This window comes from Strongylocentrotus purpuratus, unplaced genomic scaffold, assembly GCF_000002235.5.
Source record: "Strongylocentrotus purpuratus isolate Spur 01 unplaced genomic scaffold, Spur_5.0 spur5_scaffold_13, whole genome shotgun sequence".
NCBI classification, from domain to species: Eukaryota; Metazoa; Echinodermata; class Echinoidea; order Camarodonta; family Strongylocentrotidae; genus Strongylocentrotus; species Strongylocentrotus purpuratus.
In genome coordinates, this window is record NW_022145598.1 from 1761328 (window position 1) to 1776590 (window position 15263).

General features: G+C 37.0%; 1 protein-coding gene across 2 annotated transcripts in view; it reads left to right on the forward strand.

The window, feature by feature from the left end:
- Positions 1–15263, forward strand: part of LOC115922934 — a 71071-nt gene that overhangs the window by 21735 nt on the left and 34073 nt on the right. For both annotated transcript variants that reach the window (XM_030982682.1, XM_030982681.1), the window contains exons 2-4: positions 5460–5520; positions 11117–11203; positions 13827–14032. In XM_030982682.1, coding sequence (XP_030838542.1) covers positions 5460–5520; positions 11117–11203; positions 13827–14032 — 354 coding nt within the window. The remainder of the gene's footprint in view (positions 1–5459; positions 5521–11116; positions 11204–13826; positions 14033–15263) is intronic.

Genomic DNA, 15263 nt, shown 5'->3' on the forward strand with positions numbered 1-15263 from the left:
GAATCATTAATTGAATCTAAACAGTAGTGACGAATAAAAGTTACCCCATATTCACCGGGAGGGTTAGGGGCAAACAGAAAGTGTGAATGAGAGAATCATTTATAAATCAAAATAAATAAGTGACTTTATTGCTATGAATCAGTAATTAAATCTCAATACTTCTGGTGATAGATTAATAGGGAGATGATTTCCGTCATGCGTACATGACGCGTCTTGTGATGGTGGCCAGCGAGGAAATTCTCATTAAATCCTGAACCACTTGATATCACATGGAGTTCCCCTTCATGTTATGAATTCATGACTCGTGTTATTCATGTCATGTCGGGTACCTCGGGGGAAAATGTAATCTACTATCCTGACCGCCAGAAGAATAATTGTCCTTAGAAGCTAGAATTTATATTACTTTCCTTCAAATAATGGTGGAGATGACACGGTATAGTGGTTCGTACTTGACTCTCAATCCAAGGGTTGAGGGTTCGAATTCCAACCTCCAGCATTAAAGATAAACTCCAGTACTGGTAAAAAAAAAAAAAAAATTCTCACAGAATCAAACGAAACTTACACTGAATGTTCAAGATTACAAATAAATGACATGTGCCAAACAATTTTGGAAGAAAATGTATACTGGCTGAGTAATGAGCATAGAAACACAAGGAAATCAAGGTAGTACTAGCCCCGACACCATGTGTGTTGTCCCATATATAGCTTTCTATGTGAGTGCTTGTTACTTTACCAAGACTAGGTCAAATTTATTATGATTTTGATGAATCCAGAACCTTGCAGTGCACACCAATACTTACATGCTACACGATCAACTGTTTCTGATCCTTTCCACACCATTTCTTTCACAATGCAATCGCATTACCAGTACTAAACTTTAACGTCCTTTAGCAAGACATTAAAGCACATTTGCCACTCTCCACCCAGGTGTAAATAGGTACCTGATATGCCAAAGCACTACCAATGTGGCCGCCAGCTATGACCGGGGTAATAATGCAGGATAGCTTGGGGCGTCAGCAGGATAAACATGGATGCTATATCAGAACCCACCATTATTATTATTATTATTAAAATTTAGGAATACCTCGTAGTATGTATAGATGAAGGCATCCCTACATCTATGTTGTCTGCACGAACCTAGAAGGGGTATAAATCATTCAATTAATGCAGACTCTAAAACAGACAGTATTATGGGTTGAGATCCAGAATGGAGAACTTGTTTAGTTTTACACAGACTCAATGAATTGAATTGAATTGAATTGTTTTATTGTCCTTACAAAATGGAAATTTGTTGTTCACAGGTACAGGTGTTACAAACAATGTACATTATTATACAGATTATAAAACATAATAACAACATAACATCAATGGTGTTAGATCCAACGATACAATGTGATTACTTGCCTAGGAATGGAGGAAAACAATACAATAATACAATGTCTACATTACTTGCCCTCGTTCGTCTTACCCTACTGTTGTAAATGTGAATCGAATCCGGCACAAATGAACGTCTGAAGCGTTGCTTCCAACTGCAAACATTTTCATTTTTCTAAATTACAACACACAGACACTGAAAGGCAATGACATACATATGCACATGTGGGACTACATACATGTCGTTAATACGTCGGCTACTGACATAATAGCTTAGATCCCTTGTTTTCCTTTCATCCCTTGTTGTTTTTCTTTCATCATTTCTCAGCTTTGTGTATTCTCTACAAATTGTATTCTTGAACTTTCATTGCAAATTGTTTGATTGTTAGAGAATGTTATTTGTTTTTAATGCCAGAACATGAAACAGTCTTTAAGCTGTATTTGAAAGGTTTAACCAGTTTGTCGGGGAATTCAGAGAGCTGGCTGCCGATCGAGCTTCGTTTATTTGTCATAATCTTCCCGCTCCCCGCAGAATAGATCCTCGGATCTGTCGGCATTAAAAGCGCTGTAATCCGTAAACTTTTAACCTCCCGGGAAAAGTACAGCCTTGATAGAGCGAAAGAGAGAGAGAGAGAGCGGAATATCATTGCCGGCTCATTATTCTGCCTCAATTACACCACATGTTTAGCGTTGTGGAAGTGTCTCTTGCTCCAAAACAATGCTCTCTATTCCGTTTTGATTAGATTTTAATGTGTTGTTGCTCCAATGTGTGTAACCTAGCTTCACTTTCATGTGTTGCAATTTTTTTCTTACAACACATTTTATTTCAAATTTGTTATTAAGCAAAATGTATGTAAGTTTATCTATTATGAAAGATTATTTTGCTGATGTGAAGAGAGAGATTATATATGTTGTTTTTGTGAGTTGAGAAATATTTGAGTTGCTGTCAGTAAGTAAAATTCAAGAAAATGCTGGGTGAATCTGTTTTTCTTTCTAAGATACATATATCAGCATCATGATAAGCTAAAAAAAGTCAATTGTGATTTGAAGTGAGGCTATTACCCTGCTCTGAAGGAATACAAACACAAAACAGGAGATGTTATTGCGCACTTGTGAAGAGATTGAAGTGAAAGCTGGCTTCATCACAGTAGGAAGTTATTTCTTAAGCAATCTTTTGATTGATGCAGATCCTAAAGTGTCACATAGAAGCCAAGATATTTGTTTGATTGCTTGACTAGCACAGGATATTCATCGTTAGCTGTTTTCATGAATTAATAGAAGATCTGTTTGTGCCAGCAGTTCAAGATTCAAGTTTATTGTCCAGAATAAAACAGAAATTTCTTCTCCTTTGGTGTTACATACAATATAAACATAGGAATAGACATGATATTGTATGTTGAGAGACAGAAAGATGTTAAAGGTATTACAAAGTTTTGGGAAATATTGAAAAATGGGTGGATAGTGATTCTTTACAATTTTAATATATTTGGATGCCCCTGTGAATGTACTAAAAAACACCAGAAATTTTAGCCCCTAAAACATTTCTGCTTTCGTGAAAAATGGAATATAAAGATTTACTGGTGCTCCCGGTAAATTTTGATAAATTTCAAATAGGTCCTACGGCCGTACAAAGGTAGCTGCGACCATGAAAATCACAGAGTATGTACGGTAGTTGTGGCATATAATTCGGAACGAGAATAGCTAATCGGTCAATTTTAGTCAATAGACATTATGTTATAGCTTAATTAATATCTTGACCTTGAGAGGGAGCTATTCAACATGAAGTATTTATTATTTAAAATTTCATAACTTTAGAGTCGATTTCGACCGTGACAACGATCACTGAATATTGTAGGATCTTATATGCTTCCAATATGTTCAATTGAACCAAATTCATGACCCGGCCATACCAAAACTTTGTATTACCTTTAATGTTGTGCAAGAATGATTCAAGACCATTCCAGGCTCTCACCAGAGGGGGGTATATCATAACAAGAACATTATTCTGAGTTACATCATAAATGCATTCACACATGAATAGCGAACTGATATATATATTAAAAAATACTGATATAAGTGACTTCCTCCGAGCAAAAAAGAAGAGGAGAGAGACAGCTAGAGGGAATGAGAGAGAAAGAGAAAAAAGAGGGACAAAGACTGAAAGAAAGAGAGAATGATCGAGAGAGAGAGAGAGTGAGTGAGAGTTAACACAATTAATGCTGAGTTTTTTAAATGAGATTTGATCATGCTTGGACACGTAGGCCTCCATGTATTGGTGAATAATCATGTACAGCCAAACCTGCTTTAGCAACCACCTGTACATAAAGACCGCTTTATCTGTCTCACTTGAGAGGTCTTTATATACAGGTGTCACTGTACTACTAGGAAGGCATGTGATTGCAACTTGTCTTCAGAAAAATTATTGAACTATATTGACACTTTTGGCATTCTATACTTAAATGGGCAGTCCTGTGGTAATGGGCAAGAACATTAAGAATCATGTAATTAGGATGATTATAATTCCATTTGACAAAACAATCAATCATTTTTATAGCTTGGATGCTACACTGTTTCCCATTTTGCAAACTCTTAATACACAAAGTTCTACCCAACTAAGGTGAATTATCTGAAACATAGTCATTTGTTGAACATATTCCAAATTTTTGATGACGTAGTCAACAGACGACACACCTCCATTCCCGATTCCTGGCATCTCTCGCCAACTTTGCTTTGTTTGATTTTCTGTTTTACGCAGTATGGTGAACCATTCGGAGAAGTAAAGTTCAATTAATTGTCGCTGTGTCCGTTTGGCTATCTCACAGTTGACGGTTTGCCAACTTTGAAACATGTTTACAACTGTTTTTGAAGTGTTTTAAGTCCAAATCTCTTAGTAGATCAAGAGCATGATAATATTTGTTTTGAAACAGATGTGGGTGATTTTGCACGAATCTGTTTGGATTTATTGCAGGATTGCTGTAGATTTATAAGATGATATGTTATCATTTCAGTTTGCCTACCCGCTAGGACATCAGGACCAAATGTTCAAATGGACAAGCACAAATTAATAGAACTTTGTCGTATTGTAATCAAATTAAATGTACAAATCTTTGTTAAGTGCCTTGACATTACAAATCATCTCATTCACTTCTTACAAATAAATGAATTTCAATAATCAGAACGCAAATTGCATACATTAGTGTTGCTAGGTAGGGCAATCATTATGGCTTGTCCTTTTTACAACACGTATGCCATCATACTTAACAGATCAATAAAACAGTTTGTAAGTAAGGCTTTGTGGAAGCAATACATCGTGGTAATAGTGGTAAGAGAAGTGCTTTGCACAAACTGGACATGACTTTAAACCACAGCAGGATTATTATGACGTCCGTTAACTTCCGTACTCCAAAAACCTTCCTCGGCGCCATTACGGTATTCCTCGTAAAACATTGCCAACCAGCTATGGGGCAGGAAGGAAGTGGCTCAATTAGTTGAGACATTATCTGTAATGATATTAACCTTTTTGTTTCGGGGAAGCCCTGAATAGTTATTGTTTAATGTGACATCATTTCTGACGGATGGTTGAGGAGGAGATGCAGAGACTGTCATTATTATTCTTTTTGTTGTAAGGCCTGCTGAGTTTAATTTGCTCTTTTCTTCTAGCACCTTTTCTGACAGTGGATGTAGAAATTGCACTCCACTGTAAACAACAAGTCAACGATACACCTGAGATATTGCCTGGTCTAATATTTATATTGGCATTCGATAGAATATATTTACACTAATACACCATGTATGTCTTAATATCCTCCTTGAATATTTTTCTGCAGTTGAACTTGGTAACCTTGAAAATTGTGCTTAAGGCTTTCCTGACATAGCAACAATTGATCTATTTGTATGCATTAACTCTCCTTGATCAACAATAATTATTTCAAAAGTGAATACCAAAGAAAATCACCGACCAATTGAGAATTTTTTTTTATGAATTTAAAGATATTGGTACATTTTCTTGTGTTGAGCAGAATTAATGAACTTCATAACATTTGTTTAATCAATTTTTTCTTTCTTTCTTTCTTTCTTTGTTTCAGCGGAGAGGTGGGATATCTTTTGACCGTGCGGATAAGACAGCTCTTTATGTTCGAATGCTTGGTGAGTAGAGAGGGTGCACATATTACACCCACAGTCTTTTCTTATGTATTTCCTCTTTCCCCTTTTTTCCCTCCAAAAAAAAAGCTAGACTCATTGGTCCAAATTCACAAAGGAGGTTTAACATAACCCATGGTTTAAACCCTCATTTACATAATCCATGGTTTAAAAATTAGTGTTAAAAAAGCGTATCTTGTCTCTGACTGTGTCGCGCTTATTTTGCGCAAATTTTAAACCATGGGTTATGTAAATGAAGATTTAAACTATGGGTTAATGTAAACCTCCTTTGTAAACTTGGGCCATTATGTAGACTCTAGACCATATCTTTACCCTGGTTCTTATCATATTGTCTGACACATCTTATTCTTCTTCTGCCTCTTCCTCTTCTCGTAAATCAATGATTATAAAGCAAAGAATGACACGGTGACCTGACAAACTTGACCTAGTAGAGGGGCAAGCAAATTGACATTAATTAGCTCAAGGGTATACCTCTTCCTGCCCCTGATCAACTGTCTGTCTATAGACCCAGTTAGGATGACCCCCTGACTCCTCCCCCCCCCCCCCCCCATAGACATTAGCCCAGGGTGCGTTCAAGTGACACTTTTTCACTTTAGAAATGCGGTTTGCAAAGACGTTAAGTTTAAAACACGGTTGCGTTCAAGCAATTTATCGTTGGTCGTGAAAATAAACGGTTTCAAAACGTAAACATGAAACACTGAACAAGATGCATTTTGTAATGTGATTCTAGAATCGTGGTTGCTGAAAAGCGCTTGAACGCACCCTAAGTTTTCAACTATCACTGCAGAATCGTCCCCCTCCTCCAGATTGGGTCTATTACCAGTAGAACTAGATAGTATTCTCACAGCTGCCATGTTAGGCTGTTTGTCCATTTGTCTGTTTGAAGCCAGAAGGGCATTAACTCTTATATTTTAACACAGAGTTAATGCCCTTCTGGCTTCAAGAAGATGAATTAAGATTGAACCCTGCCCATGGTACAGTTCGTTTCCACATGGAAATTAATTAATTAATTAATGGGGCCAGTTTACACTGGTTGTAATTATTTTCAAGTTACCAAGTTAATCACATCATCTGCTGAAAGCCAGACGCAGATAAATGTAAAATAAGTTTTAAAAAATGAATCACTTTTGGCTCCTAGCTACTCCTAGCTGACAGACATTATGATGTCAGTAATTTCAGCTAGCAAGTGAGGAATGTGCCAAATCCTTGTTGTCTTAATTGTTTGTACAAGGTTTAACAGACTTTTGGTCCCACCAATAGCCCTCTCCCCTCCCCTGATCCCTACACTTCTACACTTCTGGTAGGGGCTCACGCCACTCTTCCACATATTAACTAGGAACATATTAATTAATATTTCACTTCACACAATGGGAACTCAAACAAATGTGTGAGTAATTTATAGTGTGGCCCACAAACCGAGCGCCTGTTTGAAACATGACCCAGAATCATTAACAGAAGAATGAGCCCAAATTGGCAGCCTTTTCTCTGCTTTAAGGGTACTTAAAATATCTTTGTGACATAAAACTATCATCCATTGTTAATGCCAATTATATACAATAAATTTTTGCAAGTGTAAATATTCAGTGTTGTTTTTTAATGCCACACAATTTAGACAAATCTGGAACACTTGCAAGTTTCTCACAGACTCATTCACAAAAGTTTGACAAAATATTAAGTGACATATTAAAAAATCTTTGTTGGCCATTGAATTGATCTAGGAAGATGGCATATTAAGGCAAATATAAGAAGAAGACCTTGATTATTATTTTCCCTGAACCTTATTTGCAAACTTTAGTTAGCATAATATTGAGGAAATCAATCTAATGATCTTATTCTTTCAGAAATACTTCACCTTTAGTCATTTCTTTGTTAGCTATGATATTTCAAAGTGATTCTGTGTCTTTAAAGATATTCAGGGCCAAATTTCATGATGTTTAAACAATTTTGCAAGAGGACTACTCAATCTTTTAAGCAATAAGCGTGTTTGTGTGAGAGCGATACAAAACTACCTTGCGCAACGCATCCCCATCAACCTTGTGAAGACTGTTTAAAAAGGGTTCCACTTGTGAAATAGTAAAACTGGATATATAGGAACTGAAAGTAACATGATGCAAAAATCAAAATATGTTTTCCTATTTTAAGCAATCTTGTGGCAATAGTTGTTTCTGATCGAGGGATACTGATTCTAATATTACTTGTGAAGAAACTGAAATTTGACACGAGTTTCACTGTTAAGGCTTGTTCAGACATGGCCCAGTAACCACTGCACACAACAATGGACTTGTTATAGATTTTATGTTGTTAGGACGTTTTCTGAACGTGTAATAACGTCATCATATAACGAACGCAAGGGTTTGCCGTGTCATGTCCGAACAAGCCTTAAAGGGGAAGTCCACCCTGAAATTAAGTTAGTTTTAATAGGAGTAGAAAAATGAGAGAAACAAGTCGGTGAAAGTTTGAGCAAATTCCGATTAAAAATAAGGAAATTAGGATTTTTGAAGTTGTGATCAATCAAACACAAATTGGCAACTCTATGACGTATCATGCGAGCTCAACTTCCATTTGCTCAGTACTAAAAAAATCTAAAATTTTCATTTTCCCTCAAGAAAAATTTCAACCATACATGCACCCTAAATATAATAATTGCAAATATGTTTCTATACTCCCCCTGCAAGGAACAAATATATATTCCGTCATCAATAACGAAGAAAACATGATTCTATGGAATATTATGCACAAAGCAAATGAAGGAGAGCTCGTATAATAAGTCACAGAGTTGCCAATTTGTATTTGATTGATCACAACTTCAATAATTCATAACTTTCTTATTTTCATTCAGAATTTGCTCAAACTTTCACTCACCTGATTTTCTTATTATTCTGCCTCTATCGAAACAAACTTATTTTTGGGGTGGACTTTCCCTTTAAGTAGTTTTGGCAAAAGTATGAAAAAAAAGATGCTTTGTACATGCTCCTGAAGTCATATCAGAATTAATATACTTGAGTAAATTACCTTAGTAAGTTATCAAATAAAATGGATGGTTTAGTGTTGAACATTGGACAGATTTACAGAGAAGTTGAAAGAAGGGCAGGAAAGAAATTTACCTGCGTAAGACAAGTTTCACTTTAGATTGTGTACGGGAATTTCCTTTTACATGTATGTAGATGATGGCGGGTTTTGTAAAATATTGATATTGAGAATTCAATGCCTTCAAGTTGATTAGAAGTGAAAGGAAAGGAAAGAATTTACTTTTGTGGGGGATGACTTTCATATTCATAGCATTGTTTTTATTGAATCAGTTTAGATTGATGCACTTGAATTCCTTTTGTGATGGTTGTGGTCGGAAGTTGAACATTCAATGTGAAGCATGCAAAGTACTTGAATAAAAAGATGAATTTCATTTAGCGTGGGACAAGTTCACTATGTCCGGAAGTTTATTGGGGAAAGAGTCTGAATTAATGCTTGTAAATTCCCTTTTTGTGCTAGATATCGGTAAACTACTGGTCATCATAATAATAAATTATTACTTGCTCAAAGATCAACTGTTCTCCTCAAAATCCCCTTGCACATGACACTTGCTCAAATCAGCTAGTATATAAACCTGTCTTCTTCATATACATTCACAATTGTATGGAATAGTTTATTATACAGAATACTGAACGAATCATTTATTCAACAGATTCCCCCCCTCCCCCCTAAAAAAAAAGAATGATTAAATAAATTTAAAATTGGTAATCTCTTGCATGCAACAAATTGGCCGAAGGTTGCCATGGTAACCTTGCTCTGACAGTGACAACCACTTTGGCAACAACAGCTCTGAGCTTCGTTTCGCCAAAGATGTAGGATTAGGATTAGGGTATTAATACGATAATGGATTAGCTTTAGGATTAGTGTTAGTGTTAGGTCCTGGGTTGAAATTAGGAATTTGGTTATTGTAGGATTCTGCCACAGAGCAATTTCCACTAAAGCATTAGTCGTACAAACCATGCACCTCATATTTTCAAGGTTCAAACACGAGACTGCAATGTGGAAGTTGTTTGACCTCATTCTTTCACTCACCCAAGAACCGTCGGTAGCTTCCTATACATGGAACTTAATTATGACTTTGATGTTAGCGAAGGATTATCTCGGTCCTGTTTGGGTACGGAGCATGACAGACGCAGGATTTAGATAGGCCGTCGGGGCTATGTCAGGCCGAGACACAAGGTCATAAACAAGGTCAGGGGCGGAAGGCGTTTTGAAGGAATAAGGAAGGGAAGGCATTACATGATTGATGTTTGTTGGTTTGCATGAGATTAAAAGGCATTTCATTAGTAGTTGCCCCTAAATTATCCGGTGGGAATGTTGAAGATAATTCCTTCAGTATTCTCTAAAGGTTTGCATTTTTGGAGTTAAAGAGAAGATTGAGTTCTGGGAAGAGGTAAAAATAATTTGTAAGCATTATCATTGTTATTATGTAAGTGTGGAAGAACATCAGATAAAACATGCTCCCTGAAAAGCATGGCTCTTCAAATGCCATCATATTCTAAATATGGCATGTAACATCGTAAAAGATCGTCTCCACACTGTTTCTTTTACAATGCAATCGCATGACCACAACTCAACTTTATCTTTAAAGTTATGAATTGCATTTCTACATACTACCACTGAATATATGCCTACCACTACCACTACCACTGCCATACCACTATATGCCACAACTAGTCAGTATCCTCTGTCATTACCCCTACCACTACCACAACCAGCTACAACTATTCACTTTTATCACCACTACCACTATCCACTACAACCATCTGCTACCACTTGCACTACCACTACCGCTACCATTTATATGACTACTCCAACCACTTCTACAAGTCCTACTTACATTATGACCACTAGTGCTCTTCTTGTTTCCATCTTTCTTCTAAAGCTAGTATTTAAATTGCAACAACCTCTAGTTTTTTTCTTCAAATTCTACAATTGTTTCTACTACCTATGACCCTTTTGCCTCCTGACTATCATAAATACATTTCTTTTATGTTGCATGTAATTGTAACTCCCACTACACAAAACATGTGATGATGAGACTCAAAGCTACTGACACTAATGACTCACAAGCACCATAGGCCTGTCTTCATCAGCTCAAGTTTGCCAAATAACCCGCTATTTTCAGACTCGTAATATTATCCTGAAGCTCGAAATTGCGTCTTCACCAGAATGTTACGTTCATCACTAACTAGCTCGGACGGGCGCAAATTAGCCCGCTATTTCCCAAATAGTGCGATATTTTGGGAATAAGACCAAGATTTCTCAGCATATTTTCTCGACAAATATCCGCTCATTGGAACTGCAGGCTGATGGAGATTCAAATTAACTGGTCAATTAGCGATTGGGATAGTTAAAATGGCGGGTTATTTGGCAAACTCGAGCTGATGAAAGCAGGCCTCGTGTGAAGAGCTTCCTCAACATGAATGCACCAACCATTCAGCGTACGCTCTAATTAGTTTGTGATTCAGTCATAACCAGAAGTGCATTATTAATTGCAGCAATCACTATCATCATCATTATTATTTGAATGTTCACTTTTTTGTCTTTTCAGGTGATGTGATAGTTCACGGCAAACTGGTGACAACGGAACCTATACCGTTTCCCCGGGTCCCCGAAAATGTATATAAGGCACCAGAGAGTAAGTAGACATGTAACACGCTTTCACTTTTTTTTTAAATCAGCAGTTTCTTCTTCCTCTTAAAAGCCCCACTGCACTACTTATAGCTACTTGCGCCCTCTATAGGCAAACAATGACTAATTGGTGCCTGTTGGTCCCCCATAGTTCCTTTTTTCTTATGTTAATTGAGAGCTGATTTGGTGAGATAACCACCTGTCAGTGACCATGCAGGGAGGTCTAATCCCTCCTGGCCAAACTAGTGTAAAGGGGCTTTAACAGCCGGTCTCATATCACTCATACTAGTAACTGCACCTTTAAAATCAGTTTCCTGACTTATCTGGAAAGGTTATAGGTATTGATACTAGCCCTCCCCCCTCCCCCTCCCCAATTTTTTTTACAGTAACTATCTTACTACGCCTATTTGTCTGGATACGCCCCCATGATGCCCCCTGTCGTGCCTCATAAGCACCGGTGCGGCAGAGGTTCATGCACGGCTTCATCTCGCATCCCGTTTCCGTCTTTTTTTTGTTTTCCAAACATATTGGTCTCTTGCTTCAATGAATAATAGAATGATGCACTGGGTCAAAGCTGCATGTTCAATACAGCATAACTAGAGAGAGCCTTACCCAGACAAGAGGATGCAAGGAACATCTTGCATGATTTCTCCCTGTATTTCCACCATTTTTTGCATTAGCTACCCTTCCCCCCCCCCCCCCCTCTCTCTCTCTCTCTCTCTCTCCCTCCCTCTCTCTCTCTCTCTCTCACTATATCTTGCTCGCTCTTTCTCTCTGCATTCTTTCTTTAATTTGTGTTTGTATGTCATTTCTTTTCTTTTTCTTCATAATCTGATCTGATCTCATCGGTTTTACTCCTCTCCCATTCCCCCATCTCAATATCTCTCTTCTCTATCTCTTCTTTTAAAATTCAGTTGACTGTTTGATTGCACCCCCATAGACTTTCTGTGTAGTTATCAATGAAGATATCAGTTAGGGTGAGATTCATGTAGGGGCCTCTCATCATGGTCCATAAACATCACGCCTAGAAACATAACAAACTGACTCTTTCCATTGCAATAAACAGAAGATAGATATCTCAAATAGTCTACTGCTATCAATATTTTTACTGTGAATTCGCAGAAATTGTTTTGTCATTGACAGAGATAATATCTGACCACATCTATTTCCTATTGTGCAACGAAGGCAACAGTTTTTGCTACATCATTGATCGATGTTATATGACGTAGTCATGTGGAGATATATAGTATTTGCGTTTTATCTTCACAACTGGATTACTTTTACCACTGATATGTAAGGTAACTGAAAAACCAAAACAATAATTAAATTCCTGAAAAATCTTTAAATTGTATATGTATACAGTGTATATTGATTTCAGAACTTTGTCGGTCCTGCATATAACATGAGGGTCTGTTATTCATTTTGAAAACGTGAAATTGCATAATCTCCCTAAGCAAACAAGCCAAGCCGCTGCTTCTCGGGCATTAGGTGGTATAATCTTACTGTATTTTAGTGGAATGAGTGTATTTTCCAGTTCGTTCGTGTGGCCCAAGCACTGCGCCCCCTGCAAAACCATCGAAACCGAATCCGAGTCGGGTTACTGTGTACACTCGTCGCATTACAAAGTTTCCAGAAATTCAAGAGCAGGAGGAAATCCCGAGCTATCTTTCCTGATCCCTAATATTCCATCTTGTCCTGCAAGCTTTTTCCCCTCTCTCTAATGCCCTTCACCCGGACCATGTTTCAAGAGTGCATATATTTGCTCTCGACTCATAGGCCATACGTAGAATCGAATGACAGGGACTAGAGCAAAGCAATCAGGCTCTTAGTGACATGTGGGAGCTGTCAAACTAGTTGTAAATAGTGGTCAATGTTCATCATGGTCTTGTAAAAGTGAAAAGTTATAAGACGTAGTAGAAAATAGGAAGGAGGACAAGATGAATGAAGAAGAAGAAGAAGAAATAGGATGATGGAGAATAATAGGAAATATGAAAGATGAAATAAGATATGAATAAAGGGAAAAAAAAAAGAAAAAAGAAAAGAAGAGGAATCAACAATAGTTGAAGTAAGAAGGAGAAAAACCAAAAATAGAATCAGAAGAAAAGACAAAGACATATCATATTTCTTGCTTGCATTTTGATTATAAAAGAAAGGATGCGTAATTGTTGAAATTCAAAATGTTATCACACAGAAATTGAACGACATTTTTAGGATATGAAGCTGGTAAATAAATGTATATCTCAATTACACTCAATGTTACCTAAAATTCCATTCAGATATGTTTTTTAAAAAATATCTTTTTGTTTTTTTGTGCCACTATAAAGCTACCTATAATCCTGTTTCTTCCTCATTTCCGATCCAAATTTACAATGAAATTTATACTAATATTAGATTGTCTTATGTGTGAAGAAAATACCTCATTAAAGATTAAGCAAAAAAATATCCAAGCAAATCAATTTTTGATGTTTTGATGTATTTTTCAAGCCTAAAATGTCTTCTAATTGTTTATTAGTACTCATTTTAGCAGTAAGTCATACAAGAAACTCATCTTTTCAACTGAATTCAGCTTTGATGCTCAAATGACTACAAACATATGACCCATTTCTTCTCTCTCTTTTTTTAATCTACAGTTTTGCCCTGCAACAAGATTCGGCGGACCAGCCTACAGACGCCCACGGTGGCGGCCATTGAACCCTCCCCGCCATCAACGTCAGCTTCGCAGGCGAAGCAGGCGAAGAATGATGACGGTAGCGACGACCAGGCGAAGTTGTCTACCGTCCAACAGCGCACACACCCTACAGTACTCCTCGATGCTGCCTATCACGGAAATGCACATGTAAGAAACCTAGCCATTTTAATAATTTATGCAAATTTATGCTCTTTTTTTAATAAGAAATTTATTCCAAGGCCCTATGTTTTTTTTGCTACATTCTGTGAAAATTGTTTTATGTCAATTACAGAGCTTACGATTACCTTTAATGTCCACTGTGGAAGGGTCTCAAATGGAGGGCATCTAGGGCATCTAATCTAGATCAGTGGTTCCTTATAAAATAGCCAATATTGACACTTACCCTTCTTTGTGTTGTCTGATGGCTATCAAGGCAGATAATGGAAGCGTTTTGTTGACGTCAATGCAGGCCTTGCCAAACCAAAGACCTGTCCAACAATGTGAGGATTTGTCACAAATTTCTGCGTTTGTGGTTTGATTAGAGTCTAAGCAGACCCTGTGTCCGGCTTTTTTATTTTTTAATCATAAATTGTTTTGTATGCGTATCTTATTTCCAATTAATTTACTTACCGGTACACTGACCATAAATCTTGTTGGCCTTAATTTTGTTAAAAAGTGGGTATTTCTGAATATTTAAAATATTCATCAAATTGGCAAAATATAAATTAGATAGGTTACACACTTACATGTACTTGTATATTGTATTTCACATTTAAACAAGGGCAGTGTGTGTTGGGGAGGGGGGCATCACCTTTCCTCCTAACCACCCAGCCCTCTTTTTGTCACCCCAACACACCCCTAAAATCTGATGAGTTAAAAAAAAGTAATCTGATTGTGGCAGTTGCCAGAATTCAGATTTTTTTTTTTTTTTTTGTTGATTTTTTAACAGGAGCCCAATGTTATATGCTCAATAAAAATATGAATAATGTTTGTAGTAGCAAATGTTACAACACCGACATTGAATGGGTATGTTTTCAATTTCAAAGCTAATGTACCATGCAATTAAATATGGTTAAAATGATGAAAAGTTGAAATATTTTATAGAATAAGAAGGAAATAAATTAACAGAGTTGAATGCCGGGCATTAGACTCATGATTGCTATTTTTCCTGGTTATCACTCTATAAGTTTGTTTTACCTTTCCTCCCACCCACCCAACCCTCTTTTTTTTTCTTCGTCATCAGAGATATCAAGTGCAAATCAACACCCCTAATTCTGATGACCTAAAACAGATATTTGATGTTGGCAGTTGCAAGAATCTCCCCCCCCCCCCCCCCCTCCCCCGCAAATTTATGCTCAATAACAATGCTGGAGTAGCAAATGTTTAAACACCTACATCT